The sequence below is a fragment of the Notolepis coatsorum genome (assembly GCF_963971535.1).
Source record: "Notolepis coatsorum genome assembly, chromosome: 3".
Taxonomy (NCBI): domain Eukaryota; kingdom Metazoa; phylum Chordata; class Actinopteri; order Aulopiformes; family Paralepididae; genus Notolepis; species Notolepis coatsorum.
Window position 1 is genome coordinate 15,494,829 of NC_140167.1, and position 16,733 is coordinate 15,511,561.

The 16,733-nt window shown below is 44.4% G+C and overlaps 1 protein-coding gene across 1 annotated transcript in view; it reads left to right on the forward strand.

Moving 5' to 3' along the window:
• Positions 1 to 16,733, forward strand: part of sfxn5a (sideroflexin 5a) — a 61,626-nt gene that overhangs the window by 43,443 nt on the left and 1,450 nt on the right. The window contains exons 10-13 of the mRNA XM_084309570.1: positions 1,929 to 2,019; positions 7,665 to 7,780; positions 8,122 to 8,207; positions 14,940 to 15,057. Coding sequence (XP_084165696.1) covers positions 1,929 to 2,019; positions 7,665 to 7,780; positions 8,122 to 8,207; positions 14,940 to 15,057 — 411 coding nt within the window. The remainder of the gene's footprint in view (positions 1 to 1,928; positions 2,020 to 7,664; positions 7,781 to 8,121; positions 8,208 to 14,939; positions 15,058 to 16,733) is intronic.

Here is a 16,733-nt window from a genome sequence, read left to right on the forward strand (position 1 = left end):
GGATAGTAACGTCAAGTTCAACCGTGGACCACCGCGCACCACGGAGGATATCTACATCGGTGATTACAGAGCCACTTTCCGGCAAGGATTATTATTCTTCATTGCTTTGACCAAGCTGCTGGAGCAGAGAACCGTCTACACCCACTGCTGTGGGATCTACATGCCCGTGACGACATCACTCGAGCCCGTCTCTGTCGTACCAGAGGCTCCACGGATTTCATCTGCGCGGCGCGCACGTTGAGAGTACAGAGGCTGCCTTTCTCCGCTGCTCCAGGGAGTAAGATCGCCTCCGTGGACCCATTGACTTTCATAGAGCATTGCCTCCCCCTGCTGGCTTACAACCGGTAGTACACCCCTTCCCAGAGTACAATAGAGAATTCCTAATATTCAGTATTGACTTGCCTACGCACATTCTTTGCCTTACAAGTGCATTCAAATGATAAATGTAATAATACCTTTTGATGTAATAAATATTCTAAACGAGTATTTGTGTGGAAACCGTGTTATTGTGGAGAAGTTCGCATCATATACCTGTGTACGGTATTGGCCAGTAATGTACATAAGACGGTAGTAGTTTAATGATACTAATACTTGATTAATACAGTCAGGGAATTGTACCCCTCAGTTACACATACTATACCCGAAAATAAGCCATTTTCTTATTTCTCTCGGGAAAATTTACTTTTAAGGCATAACTTCAGCTACCAGTCAAAACGCAATAGTCATATTTCAGTAAGGAGGACTGAAGGAAAAATATTTGCTAACGCAATTTATGTTATTAATTAAAAAACACATTATAAGCCCAACCGGTGAAAAAAAGGTTGTAGCCTATATTGATAAAAGGCCTAAAACAGCGTATTTTTGTTATTTATATCAGTGATGTTTTCTCCCATGTTTGATGAGGTCCAGAAGGGGTGGATTTTGGGGAAAGGATTGACGGGACGGGACGTTGGAATATTACTCCGGGATATACCCTGCGTTTTTTCAACACAGGCTATACCGCAATTAGAAGAACTGCCTGCAGATAGGAAAGGGCTTTAATTAGGTTAATAATTGTTTTGTTGATGCTTGTGATTATGAAAAGGCAAGGGGCTGCCAAAGGGGTGGGTGAGCCCACATTATAATAGAGGAGGATAACATAGAAACTATATTTTACTTTGGATTCTAATGTAGCCTATATACGGGTGCTTCTATAGTGGATTCATATGCTGCCTACAGTTTATACTCACTCTGTTCACACTGGACATTAGGACTGGGCAATTAATCCAATTTTATTTTCAATTATGATCTTCCAACTGTTATGAAAACAAGATAATTGACTTTTTGGCCAGGTGATGTTTTTGTTTTTCAGCTGAATTATATTTAAAGTTCAAGGACATCCACTGTTAAAAAGACACATTCTCTGTTCAATAAAGGCATGACGTTTCCAAAGTTAATGGGTAATCGTGTTAAATAATCGTGATCTCAATATTGACCACAATTAATCGTGATTATGATTATTGCCATAATCGAGTAGCCCTACTGCACATCCTCTCTCTCTCCCTCCCCCTCCCTCTCTCTCTCTCTCTCTCTCTCTCCCTCTCCCTCCCTCCTCTCTCTCTCTCTCTCTCTCTCTCTCTCTCTCTCTCTCTCTCTCTCTCTCTCTCTCTCTCTCTCTCTCTCTCTCTCTCTCTCTCTCTCTCTCTCTCTCTCTCTCTCTCTCTCTCTCTCTCTCTCTATATATATATATATAATACATGTACATTACACTGCACTGCACTTTACCATTACATTTTTCCCAGTACTTGTACTTTGTTGCAATGCCAATAAAATTGTATTGAATCTAATCTAGTGTGTGTGTGTGCATGCGTGTTAGTCTACTTGTTCATGTGTGTGTGTGTGTGTGTGTGTGTGTGTGTGTGTACATCTGTGTGTGTGGTTATACGCAGGTTGGGCTGAACGTTCTGATCCAGAAAGCCAACCGGTTCAGCCCTGCCACCAGGGTCCTGGTGCAGAGGTTCATCCCCTTCCCAGCCGTCGGTAAGTAGCGGAGCCTCCGCCGCCGGTGAGTGTGAGCGTGTGAGTGAACGGGTCATAAAGCAATTGGGATAAAAAAGCGCTGTATAAACGCAGTCCCATTTTAAGTACAGCAACCGGAGACACTCTGCTAAACACTTCCTACGAATGTCATTACGAGAGGACACCTTGGATCCTGGACTCGGAAAACGGAGCATCCCTGTTGTTTCCAATGACAATATTAATATTTTAATCATCCGTAGGTCAATGTGGTATCTGAATGTGGCCGTGTGCGAGAGCCAACAAACGGGTCTGGTTTGTTATGTAGCTCTCTGCTTATCACGTCCACAGCCCACTGTCCCCTCTGGGGGGGTTAGAGACGTGTTATTGCCTCCTTACGTCAGACGTCTGTGGAGCCCCAGAGCCCCCCCCCCCATGTTACCCCCCCCCCCCCCCACCCCCAAACACACAGTCACACCCGGGGGATGGAGATGTGTCCCAGAATGCCCTGGGCTGCTGCCTTGTAATTAAATTGTTTGCCCCCACCCCACCCCTCTCACCAACCCCCCCCTCCCCCCTCCCTTACCCTGGTGCCCTCCCTAATTAAATCAACAGGTTTCTGCAGCCTGGCCTTGCCCTGCTAATTGGCTCCTCGTTAGATCTCTGCTGCCGCAAACAAATTGGATAATTATCCCTAAAGTGGTTTCTATGTCAAGGCCTCATATACCTGATTTCTGTTTGTCCGTTGTTTTTGTTGTTGTTGTTGTTGGGTTTTTCTTTGTTGTCGTTTTTTTCGGCCCTTACAAATGGTAATTAAAATGGCTAATTGAACTGAGCAAAAAGCGGGGGGGGGGGCACCGTGTTGAGTTTTCACCCCCGTGATTTTGTTTGACTGGCTACTTAAGGGTAGGTTTATTTTGTAATAACGTAATCAAGCAGCAGCCTGTCATTCAATTAGATTATGATGAATCTAACTGGAGGGAAGGTCGCGCCTCCAGAAGATACACAGGGATTAATTAATTTGTTGTCTTCACAAACATTTGTCATTTACTTTTGATATATGTGGAGTAATTATGGGAAAGTGCTTGCATGCATTTTCCTATTAGTGTAGCTCCAGTTTATTAGATGACAATTAGAATGCATATTAATGTAATTATTTCAAATAATTATAAACCGCCTTGAAATTGTTTGTCATTTAGCTTTTTGCGGGGCCACGACAATAATCTATATTCAATTTTATAATCATTTAGAATTGACTTAGAAGCTTATATTCATTTTAATCCACTGCAGGTTTTTATTTCCCCCTCCGTTATTTGACGTGTTTGTTTTAGTTTCTGTCACTCTCTGCCAAAATCCCTCCCTATCTGCCCCGCTGTTAATTGGTCAGGATAGAAATCCCTCGTAGGTAAAAGAGCTATTTACCCAGTCAATTGAATTCTCCTCGCACTGCGACCTGCCAGCCCCGGAGCCCCGAGTTAAGATAAAACTCAGAAAGCGCTGTTGTCTTAAATTAAAAAGGCTCCGGGCCGCCAAGCGCTAAACTCTCTAAAATGAGTTTTTCTTATTCCTATTAGAGTCAAGGAGACGGGTCCATCTACATTAACATACATTTGTGTTCATTTTGTCCCCCATGAATATATCACCGGGCCGACAACACCGCGGATGCTTGGCGGCGACGCCGTGACCTATCGTTCAACCTTGGTTAGATTGCCTGTTGTCTGGCTGATTTGTCTTCCTTGCTTTAGTCAAAGACGCACACGGAGCGGTTAGTGAGCTTATGTAAAGTCAGCGGCGGAGAGGACAACTGGCACATCGGGACACGTACCCTCTGCTATTATAATCGTTCTATCGCAAATAGGGGTGCGGCGGGAAAGATGCTGGTCTCGGATATTGGGACGTTAGATCTCCGATTATTTTCTTGTCGCAGCGTTTTTTTTAAATGTACATACATTAGTGGGATAAAATAGGGTATCAATGCCAATAGTCCAACACCTAGAGCGACGTGTCAGAAATTGCAGCGAATAGATTGTCTGCCTTTTTTCTTTTCTTACACATAGAGGAAAGGCGCGCGGACGTGTAGGATCTCCAGGATGGTGATCAGGAAGGCGGGGGGGTTCGAGGCCCCGGCCAGGGCGCTGTTGTGAAAGAGGTGTTGTTGTCCGGTAGGGACAATGTCCTGGTCTCACAATGTGTTGTGGGGTCGGCGGGGACGCCGTACAATTGCGAGCACCGTCTTTCAGACGAGACGTTAAACCCTGCGGTCCCTGGGTTGTTCAAATGATCGTAAAGAGTCAACAGACACCCTGGTTTAGTCCTTATGCCAATTCCCTTCCTGGTCGTCTGTGGAGGATGTAGACTACCACATGCTGCCCTACTGTAGGTCTGGGGAGGGTGTAGAGTCTAGACTACCACATGCTGCCTTACCGTCAGTCTGGGGAGGGTGTAGACTACCACATGCTGCCATACCGTCAGTCTGGGGAGGGTGTAGACTACCACATGCTGCCTTACCGTCAGTCTGGGGAGGGTGTAGACTACCACATGCTGCCTTACCGTCAGTCTGGGGAGGGTGTAGACTACCACATGCTGCCTTACCGTCAGTCTGGGGAGGGTGTAGACTACCACATGCTGCCTTACCGTCAGTCTGGGGAGGGTGTAGACTACCACATGCTGCCCTACCATCAGTCTGGGGAGGTTGTAGACTACCACATGCTGCCCTACCGTCATTCTGGGGAGGGTGTAGACTACCACATGCTGCCCTACTGTCATTCTGGGGAGGGTGTAGACTACCACATGCTGCCCTACTGTCATTCTGGGGAGGGTGTAGACTACCACATGCTGCCCTACTGTCAGTCTGGGGAGGGTGTAGACTACCACATGCTGCCCTACCGTCATTCTGGGGAGGGTGTAGACTACCACATGTTGCCCTACCGTCATTCTGAGGAGGGTGTAGACTACCACATGCTGCCCTACCATCATTCTGGGGAGGGTGTAGACTACCACATGCTGCCCTACCGTCATTCTGGGGAGGGTGTAGACTACCACATGCTGCCCTACCGTCATTCTGGGGAGGGTGTAGACTACCACATGCTGCCCTACCGTCATTCTGGGGAGGGTGTAGACTACCACATGCTGCCCTACCGTCATTCTGGGGAGGGTGTAGACTACCACATGCTGCCCTACCATCATTCTGGGGAGGGTGTAGACTACCACATGCTGCCCTACCGTCATTCTGGGGAGGGTGTAGACTACCACATGCTGCCCTACCATCATTCTGGGGAGGGTGTAGACTACCACATGCTGCCCTACCATCATTCTGGGGAGGGTGTAGACTACCACATGCTGCCCTACCGTCCTTCTGGGGAGGGTATCCTCCGATACATGTGGCGTCGACAGCCGCTTCTTTTCACCTGACAGCGAGGAGTTTCAGCGTAACACTCGCTGAGGTTCACACTAATCAGATCTAATTTTATTGCCTATATTTATATCTTTCTGCTATTTCCCTGCCCATACCTGTACATCCCCTCCCCCCTCTTATCTTATTCACTCACACATTCACACATTGACGGCGGAGGCGACCATGCAAGGTGCCAACCTGTCTTGCTCAAGGACACTTCCACACGCTGCCCCGGGAGGAGCCGGAATCTAACCGGGAACCTTCCGAATACCAGACGACCGCTCTACCTCCTGAGCCACAATTGCCCCTAGAAAACGACACTACACTTCTTGTTTGGGTTAGAACTTGGATCGTCAAACTACAGGCCCCTAGCCTAGACGGCTTCGTAACACCACCTACTTGGCTAGTGAAAAACTGAAATTCGTATTTTGTTTTATCTGAGAACAGGGAGAACATATTTTGCTTAGAGATAAGTTAGATAGCCCTCACCTGGATATAGCAGTTATGTGGTTGCTCTGTCAATATGCTGCACCTTTTCTGTTGAAGACGTCAGACTCTATTGGGCTGCAGTATGGAGGTGTGCTCAGATCGTCCACGCAGCTGGATAAAAAAAGTAGAAAATAGAGCGCAATAGAACCATAATAATTGTATTACAAGATAAAGATATGACAAGATATCGGCCAATATTGGCATTAAAATGTAATATCGTAAATTATCGATTAAAAAGATTATTATTATTATTATTTTCTTTTTTACCTTTATTTACCCAGGCAAGCAAGTAAGAACAAATTCTTATTTTATTTATTGTGAAAAGTATGCATAATGTTGTGTTTTTTGGGGGGGAAACCCTGCATATATCGGTATCGGTTGATATCGGTATCGGAAATTAAGAGTTGGACAATATCGGTATATCGGATATCCTGTAAAAAAGCCAATATCGAACATCCCTAGTAAATATCATTATATCTAAAAATCAAATGCCGTCAAAACCACATCTGTCTGTACATACCTGGATATAATCCATTTTACATACTGTATCTCTAGATACTATGTCTATATCTGTACATATCCCTAACCTACTTCTACTAGTTACATTTAGTTTTTGCTTACGTTCTGCTCTGCTGGACTAACTCATCAATACTTATTGTATCACTGAAAGCTTTTGCCACATGCACCTTCATTTGCCCGGCCACGCCCATTTCCGGCTATGTACATAAGCGAGGAGTGTGGCCGTACTCTTCCTTCACTCGTCTTTCATTCAGAAGTGTTTTGCTACAGGCGCACTTTAACTTTAATATTAGCTTTTTTGTTGTTGTTGCTGTTTCTACCGAGATGGCAGTTAGAGAACCGGGACAGTTAAAGCCCATTTAAATAGGCATAAATGTAAGGGTCTGTTCCCCATTCTTCAATATCAGCGCTTGGTCCTAAGGGACCGATGTCAGCGCCTGGTCCCGGGCATGTTTCAAATATTTATTTGAAATGGCCATCTTAGGGACCGGCGCGCCCTGGTCTGTCCGAACGGCATAACGGCATTTATGCGGTCGGCCGGGAGGGAGTTTACCTCTGCCAAGTGCCAGGCGACCGCTGCTCGTGAAAATGAATCTGCCAGCTCGAAGGCTCGCTGCATTTCCGGGGGGAAATGACAGGGCAGATCAAGCATCACAGGGAAGCTTCACACCCGATGGGTGGGCCACCGTGAGCTGTTCTTTTACAGTCCGTCTCGGTGGCGCCTCCTGTGTTTTTTTTTTATCAAAGCGTGTACCTCCCCCGTCGATAAATAATTTTTTGAAGAGGAGCGGCAGCATTGGACCCGGGACTCATCCTGGTCGCGCCGGACCGGATCAGTCCAACCCGGTGTCCGCCAGGCGGGCTCTGCTCGTACAATATATTCCTCAGGAATATAGGACCCCTGACTGTCTTCCGAATGAAGGTCAAGACTCTGGAAGGAAGAGTATGAATGCTCACAAAAACTCATGTAACTAGGGTTATAGGATAACCTTCGTTACGCTGCTGGCCAGTATGACTTACTACCATAATAATGTCTTTATACCTGTATCACTGTACATATTAATACTACAACTCTGTACATACATCTGATTAGCACTACACTCAGTGGTACTCATTTATATCTTATACCCAACTTAATCACCTGTACATTGTATATTACTATTGCACTTTAATGTTACATTTGCACTCTTGGATGCCGAACCTCTTTTCGTTGTACTGTACTTGTGCTGTATGATGACAATAAATCTCTCATCCCTGTTCTCCACAGCCAGTGCCAACATCTGTAACGTGGTCCTCATGAGACACTCGGAGCTGTCCGAGGGCATCAGTGTCCTCGACGACAACGGGAACGTGGTGGGCACCTCCAAGATGGCTGCCAGGCATGTAAGTGGAGGCTGCTCAGCCCGGGAAACTCTTACTAGACATGCATACTCATCTCGTTATGATTACGATATAGTTTTCTTGATTGTAAGTTTTTGCTTCATATTGTTGTTATAACGCTGTTTTTGAAGGCTCTGAAAAGGAGCTTGTACCTCGTGTTCTTTCTTCAATAAGCTCAGAGACCTCAAAACCTGTTCATTCATGTTAAACTAGATACTTTATTATAATGTAAGTACATGCCATCCACAAATTGTGTTTTTCCTTATATCCAAACTGTACAGCCTACAGTACATTATGACAATCAAGTACATCGAAGGTGTTTTGTGTATTGTGTTTCTGGACAGGCACTTTCAGAGACGGCCCTGACCAGAGTGGTCCTACCCATGCCCATCCTGGTGCTTCCTCCCATGATCATGGCCATGCTGGAGAAGTAAGTTACTTGATTGTAAGGACACACTAGCTCTTCGTTTTGTAATAATTGAAATTACCTAGAATAATCACGCCCTTGTCCACAGTCCTCATTGCGATCCAACCAGCAATGGCGACCGCGTATACTCAACCATCCAACTTACTCGCTTATTCCACGTGATTGTATGTGGTTGCGTCTTTATTTGAAATTGTCAAAAATCTTACTTAGTTCATTTTTAACTCTTTGACTGCCACGCTGTTTTTTCATCTTTACTCCCTGGCGCCAGCGTTTTATTTTTTTACCATTTTCACGATGTTTGCAGACCCATCGTATATTCTATATTATAGCTATGGAGACAATAGTATGGCTCATTTGACAGGCAATATTTATACTCCAACAGGGAATTTTTTTTTAATTTCTGGATACCTTCGTTCCTGCGCAATCCCAGACTAAAACCCGTTCCGTTTCAAAATAATCCAGTCTCGTTTTCTGGAACGCGAGATATGACGTGTGTTGTGCAGCATGCACATTTCATGCGGGTTGCTCGCCTGACAACTATATTATTTCCAGGTCAAAGGTAAACACGACCATATATAGAATATAGGCGATACTGCCACCTATCGGGATTCGATCGTCATTTCAATTCCAATTCCCTCAGAGCTTCAGGGATCACACACCAAGGTCCGGCTGACTATTCAGTATAATAATAATAAAAACTAAAAAAAACGAGTATACTCGTTTTTGGCAGCCAACGGTTGGCTTTGAAAAACGAGTATACTCGTTTTTAGTGTTCAATGAGTTAAAAAGCCAGGAAGATACCTTGTCATCCATGGCTCTTATCTGTTCTCAATCTAGATACTATATCTATATCTGTACATATCCTACTCTTACTAGTTACGCTGCTGGCCAGTATGACTTACTACCATACTGTCTTTACACCTTTACTCTGTACATATTGTGACGAGCCTGGTGGGGTTCAGACTCGCCACGGTTCAAAGACAAACAAATTCGAATGTCCACACAAGAGCAATATCAATCAATACAAGTATTTATTGAATTCAGGGCAGAAGAAAAGCAAAAGAATGGTCGTGATTCAGTCCGAGGGTCAAAAACACAAAACAGGCTTGCCGACAGAAAAAGGGATTGTTCACTATTCAGGGTAGTCGTCCGGTCCAGGGTCAGTACACAAGGGGGTTTCTCAGCCAGTCCAGGGTCCAGTACACAAAGAACACCTACTCACCTTCACCTCTCCTCTCACTACCTCTCACCTTCACAACTCCGAATACTACAATCTCTCTCAATAAACAACAACTCCAACCTCACCTCCGCTCAACTTACTCCTTGTGTGGGTCTGGACGTGGGCACGTGAGATGTGGGTGGACTAATGATGCGCAGGTGTGTTCTATCAGTACTAATCAGCTACCTAATTGACTCTACTCCTTCCGTGGCAAAAGTATCTCCCATCCTTCACATATCCATGAGAGGGGGGGTGAGATCTGCCACAATATTATACTACAACTCTGTACATACATCTGATTAGCACTACACTCAGTAGTACTAATATGTATATTTTGTACCCATTTTAATCACCTGTACATTGTATATTGCTGTTGCACTTGGACGCCAAACTTCTTTACGTTGTACTGTATTTGTGCTGTATAATGACAATGCATTTGAATCTAATCAAATCAGTTTTTATCATAATTTACTTAAAAATAAACAAAGAAATACAAAAAGAAAAACCAAGCTGCCAAACTAGCACCAGACCGACCTTACATACTGGTGAAGCAGTGTCTCGGGAGGTAGAGCAGTCGTCTGATAATCCAGAGGTTCCACTCCTCTCTCGGTCAGCGTGTCAAAGTGTCCTTGAGCAAGACACTTAACCCCTAACTGCTCCCGATGAGCAGGTTGGCACCTTGCATGGTTGCCTCCGCCGTCGGTGTGTGAATGGGTGAGTGAATGGGTGAATGTGAGGAATAAATTGTAAAGCGCTTTGGATAAAAGCTGCTATATAAATGCACCATTTACCATCATTTTCTACCTATATATACAGTATATTAGGGCTGACCTTTGAATATTTTTTTGGCATTGAGGCTTCGGGGCCGAGATTTGATTTTAATTCGAGATAAAAAAATAAAATAAAAATATATATATTAATATTTTTATTTTTTATTTATTTAAAAAAAAATTTAATTATGTTGTGGGACTTGTACAGCACTTTGTTCCACTTTGTCAGTGCTGTAAAGTTTAAACCTTTTTAAATCTTAGACAAACGAAACACTTTGCTTTCATGAAATATTTTGAGGCTTTATAAAAGCAGCACAATGAACACAAATCTGTCAGTGCCGAGTCCGACCTCATCTTAAATAACAAACAGCAGTGCTTGCTGTAGTTAACAAAGAGAGGCAGAGTTGATTTTCTTTATATTCGAAAGAAATATTCCCATTCGAATCCCATGCCCATCGAACGAAGCTTCGAAGTATTTAAGACAGCCCTAGTATATATATCTATATATATATTTTTTTTTATTCAATTATGGAGATCATACCACTTAGCCATCTCTTAAAACGAGCAGGTCTCTTCCATCTCTTCCACTCTCGGGATCATTCTTCCCACACACCACAGCCGTGCCCAACATAAAGGAGCCTCTGTCTTCTTATCCTCTCTCACCATCTCCCCGCGCCGTGGCTGAACCATCCTCACTGGTTGAAATCCTCCGCCGTCTGATGTGACCGTAATGATCACTTAATGACGCGAGGGTGTTTATACAGACGCTACCGTGAACGACAGCCTGGCTGTACCTGCGGAGGAATGCAGCCGTCTCTGAACGCGCCCCTGACGGTCTCCTCTCCCGACCTCCTCTCCCGACCTCCCCTGAAGCGGACGGGGGGCCAGTGGGGGGTGGGACCAGCGGAGAGGACGGTCCCAGGTGTGCCTGGGATTCCTGGAAGTGTTGTACGAGTGAGCGGGGGAGGGACAAGGGGCACTGCAACAAAAAAACAAAAAAGAATGTCTGTCTTAAGTTATTTCATCTCGTATCGAGTCTTGAAGTCTTGTAATCTATTGATGGCATGATGTAATTTTATGTTCCGATACATAAATTAGTACTACACTCTGTAGTACTAATTTGTCTATTTTGGGCTCAGTTTAATCTGCTGTACATTGACTATTGCTGTTGCACTTTACTGTTAACATTTGCAGTCTGGTTGGATGTCAAACTTATTTTCTTTGTACTGTACTTGTGCTGTATGACGACAATACACTAATCTAAAATGAGCTTGTTTCAGGGGTTTTCTCGAAACTAGCAAAATTATCTTGAAACGGAGTTATCTGCCTTATTTCAAAATATTGTCACTTGTTTAAAATATATTTTTTGAAACATTCTCTCGCCCCCGTTGGCGGAATTCTATTTCCACTTGTTTCCTCAAAATATGATTTTAAAACGAGAAGAAAATCTGAAAATCAAATAATATCTTGTGTTTCCTTAAAATAATCTTAAAATCCTTGTAAAAACGGGGGGGGGGGGGGGGTCTCTTTTCGCAGCGGAGAGAGTGAAGACGGAAGGCCTCGGAGGGCTTTCAAGGGGTCCGCTGGGAGGTGAGGCGACTGCGGTTGGAGGTTGAGAGCGGCGCTCAGCTCTCCTCCATGTCAGCTCACCTTCAGTGGCTCTCAATGGAGCGAGAACAGGAGGACCTGGACGGGCCCCCAGTGATGGATTAGCCCGCTGAGAGCAGCGCCAGAGCTAATGACCGCGCAGACACCGTCCCCCACACACCCTACATAGCTGCACGCCGCTGAAAGCACCCCATTGTCTCGCGGAAGGAGAAGACCGCTCGTATTTTGAATCTCTTTTGTCGCGGTCGTTGTACAAACATTGTTGGAAAGTTTGGGGGGAAATAAAGTCTTTTCACCTTTTTTAGTTTTTTTTTTTTCAAACCCCCCCCCCCACGTTGCTCACATACCTCGTCCGTCGCCACAGATTTTTTCTCTTCAGATTTTGATTCCCTCTTAAATGTGTGTCCGTGTGTCCGTGTGTGTGTGTGTGTGTGTGTGGATCCTAATTAAACCATGGCAGCCGTAGGTGTTAATGAGCTCCCTCATTAGGCAGTAGCTCTCCTCGTTAAGGGGAGAGGCGTCGCTCGCGGAGGGGAGAGGGAGGAGAGAAGGGAGAGGGACTACGCGGGGCTCCTGCTGGGTGCGCTGTCCCACACGCCGAAGAGGGGATTAGCGTACGGAGGGCAGGAGGGAGGGAGGGAAGGGATAAGAAATATGTGGAGCTGCAAATATCAAACTCTGAGAGGGACTTTTTAACAGGTGTTACGCGGATGATGCGTGTCAAATTCTTTTTAGCAAAGACATTTTTAACTTTGCAGACGATTTTAGCTGCTGATATTTCACCGCTGAGTAGATTTTGTTGCTTTAGTTTACGCCGTCAATGCCAGTGGTGGGATTTGTGGTCAGATGTCTCATTTGAAGCCCAACTATTATGTTTATGTCAAGTTTCAAGTTCAAGTTTGTTTATTAAATATCACAATGAAATACACATACTTTTCGGTGAAATGCTTGGTTCTGTATGAGCCCCTGAGAATGTGCTTCATACAGTAAAAAAAAAAAAGTAGGTAAGAAAGTAAGCTAAAAGTTAGTAAAAAATTTAAAAAAAAAAGTAAGTCAAGTGGAATATACAATATACATATCATTATACAATATACAGTACAATTTACAATCTAAAGTAGTAAAAATTTGTAAACAGTGAGGTACAATGCAGAAAATGAGGTACAAAACTTTGACGTAAGGTGTGATTGCAAATGAGGTATGAATGTAGTGCAAATCTCTTTAATAATAGATAACTATAATGTGGTGTTGACGTGTCTAAAGTGAGTGTTAAGGTGAGTGTTTGCTTAAAAGTGAGTGTGTGGATGTGTGTGCAATGAGTGTAGATGATGGGTTGTTACATGGAGTCATTGAGCATCCTGATGGCCTGGGGATAGAAGCTCCTTCTGAGTCTCTCTGTACTTGCCATGAGACTCCGGTAATGCTTGCCTGACTGCAAATGTTCAAAGAGGCCGTTGTTTGGGTGACTAGAGTCTTTGGTTATTCTCTTAGCCTTGGCCCTGCAACGCTTGTTGTAAATGTCCTGGAGAGTGGGAATCCCACCTCCAATTGTGTGTTCGGCTGAACGTGCCACTTTGTACATATAGATTAGATTATTATATAGATTAGATTCAAATGTATTGTCATCATACAGCACAAGTACAGTACAGCGAAAATAGGTTTGTCATCCAACCGGGAGAGCAAATGTAACAGTGAAGTGCAACAGCAACATACAATGTACAGGTGATTAAACTGGGTATACAATATATAAATTAGTACTACTGAGTAATAGTGCTAATCAGATGTATGTACAGATTAGTAATATTAATATGTACAGTGATACAGTAAGTCATACTGGCCAGCAGCGTAACTAGAGTAGGTAAGGGATATGTACAGATATAGTAACTAACTACAGATATGTAAAAAGGATTATATTTTTATATAACGCTCTACACAATATCGGTTTTGAACTTGTAGTGTCAGTGATGGATTTGATTTCCTGTAAGTTGTTGATACTAGTTCAACTATAATTATGAGGAAGAGGATGGGGTCAGTGTCGTCATAGAAACTTAAAGAAATGGCTTCCCCCATCACCGCTGGGAGACAGTGTCGTACGAGGTAGCGTAACATTGGTGCCGTGACCCATCCTCTTTCTGCTGGACCCGGAGGGCTGGCCTACAATAGTGAATGTCCCTAACTGACTGACTATATCTGCTGGGTATAAAAAAGTCTTAAATAGTAGCTATGTTGTTGTTGTTTTTTTTGCTAGTATGGTCGTGAAATTGGTATTCGATTTCACTCTAAGTGGTATTAATACAGGGGCGACAGTGGCTCAGGAGGTAGAGCAGTCGTCTGGCAATCCCGAGGTTCCCGGTTCGATTCCCGCTCCTCCCGGGCAGCGTGTTGATGTGTCCTTGAGCAAGACACTTAACCCCTAATTGCTCCCGATGAGCAGGTTGGCACCTTGCACGGTTGCCTCCGCCGTTGGTGTGTGAATGTGTGAGTGAATGTGTGAGTGAATGGGTAAAATGTGAGTAACAAATTGTAAGGCGCTTTGGATAAAAGCGCTATATAAAAAAGCAGCCATTTACCAATAAGGTCTTAAAAAGTCTTCAATTGAACTTGTTGAAACCTGCAGATACCCTGGTCGGTTCCGGCTTAACTAGGCTTGCCTAGTCTTGTTATAATTCTAGCACTGCGACAGGAAGTCGTCTTGGCTGTTTCCTAGTAACACATCAATCATTCCCCTGAGACCATGTATTGGTGTGTGTGGTATGCGATCATTCCGGTAGCACTTTAACATGGTTGTTGCAGCATAGTCATTACTCAGCGATAGTCATTACTGGCGGCTACATCTTCTCTCAGCAGTGTAGGTTGAATGAAACTATAAAAGAAGGAAGGGGGTCGTCACGTCAGGATACCAGCGTTCTGCTTGGTGCCAGATTTTGTTGCCAGTTTTCTTGAAGCCCATTGGAGATGCATGGAGAAAGCACGCTAATAAAATATTAAATTTAAAACATAACAGCTATCTGAGGAAATATACATCAACCAAGAGTTTAAATTACTAATCTAGGAGATGGTTGATCCCATTCAACTCGATTTCGGGTCGAACTGAAAGTTTTCACCATCCTCAGTGATTCGTTGTTCTCTGTCTCCTCCCAGGCTCCCTCTCCTCCAGAGGCACAAGAGGCTGCTCCTGCCCGTCCACAGCCTGGTGTGTCTGGCTGCCTTCAGCCTGGCGCTGCCGCTGGCCATCAGCCTCTTCCCACAGATGTCCCAGGTCCTCACTCTCACTAGTCCTCCTCTAATCAGCCTTTCTGGAACTTTGTGATGATGATAGCAGTGATGGTGATGGTGATGGTAGTGGTGATGATGGTAGTGGTGATCATGGTAGTGATGGTGATGGTAGGGGTGATGATGATGATGGTGATGATGATGGTAGTGGTGATGATGGTAGTGATGATGATGGTAGTGATGGTGATGATGATGGTGGTGATGGTAGTGGTGATGATGGTGGTGATGGTGATGATGATGGTGGTGATGGTAGTGGTGATGATGGTAGCGTGATGATGATGGTGGTGATGATGATGCTGGTGATGATGGTGATGATGATGGTAGTGGTGATGATGGTAGTGATGATGATGGTAGTGATGATGATGGTAGTGATGGTGATGGTAGTGGTGATGATGGTAGTGGTGATGATGGTAGTGATGGTAATGATGGTGGTAGTGGTGATGATGGTAGTGATGGTGGTGATGATGGTAGTGATGGTGGTGATGATGGTAGTGATGGTAATGATGGTGATGATGATGGTAGTGGTGATGATGGTAGTGATGGTGATGATGATGGTAGCGGTGATGATGGTAGTGATGCTGATGCTGATTCCTAGACTGTTAAGTTTTGGTCTGATATGAGTACAGATCCCATCCACTCCTTTTACTAAACAGTGTAGATTTAGCCATTGTGTATATGTATTGTGTGCCTTTTTGCCAGTGTATGGCAGCCAATAAGCCTGTATAGCCCAAGGGTGGATGCTACACAGTGGTGGCGGTGGTGGAGGAGGCATTCATTCATTCGTTCATTAGATTGTGTCCATTGGACAAAAATGATCAACATATAGATCAAGTTTTCACAAAGATGTGACATCTTTCTATGTGTGAAAAATGGAAAAAAAGAAAGAAAAACTGAGTCAAACAAACAAACAACAAAAAAAATGTCCTTTTACTTTGATTTCTGATATGCTACACATGGATTATTTTTATAGGAGTTTAACTTAAATTAATCTTCTTCATTCCCATGTGGAACACAAGGCTGAGACTATCTGCAACTATGGGTATAGGAGTTTAGTATCAGGGAGAAATTCTGTGCTACCTGTTTTAGCCCGGTATTGACCCGGTATCGGTATCTGTGCACCCCTCTACTCATAAGGTTTCAAACATTCAAGCTACTTGTTCCGTGTTTGACTCATCCCGCCAGGTGATCGAATAATCTCAAACAAGAAGAAATAACACGTCTAGCCCTCTTCACTTTTATCCCCTGCATATTTAATACGCATTCAATCACAACTCTGCCCAGGTCTGCCCTCCTCGCAGGTCTCAATGATTGATGCTGATGACGGAGGCCTCCTGAACCCTTTAACGTTAACCACTAGAGTTCTACTGATGTTCGCCCTTTAATGACGCGCGACCCGCTGCGCCTCGACCTTCCCTGTGATGACGAGTCCAACCGCGGTCTGGAAATTCTATCGCCAGTCATTCAGTCAGTCAGTCAGTCAGTCAGTTAGTTGAAGCGGTCCAGACCGGGGTATAGCGGGTAGCGTAAATCGAACTTTAAACGACGCCCATTCTCCGCGGAGGTGATTACTGACACTTCTCTTTGTCTGCTCTTTGCCAACTGACTCACCGGCAGGGAGCCAAGCAGATCTGGCTTTCGAAATGTTTTGGGTTTAATTACCAC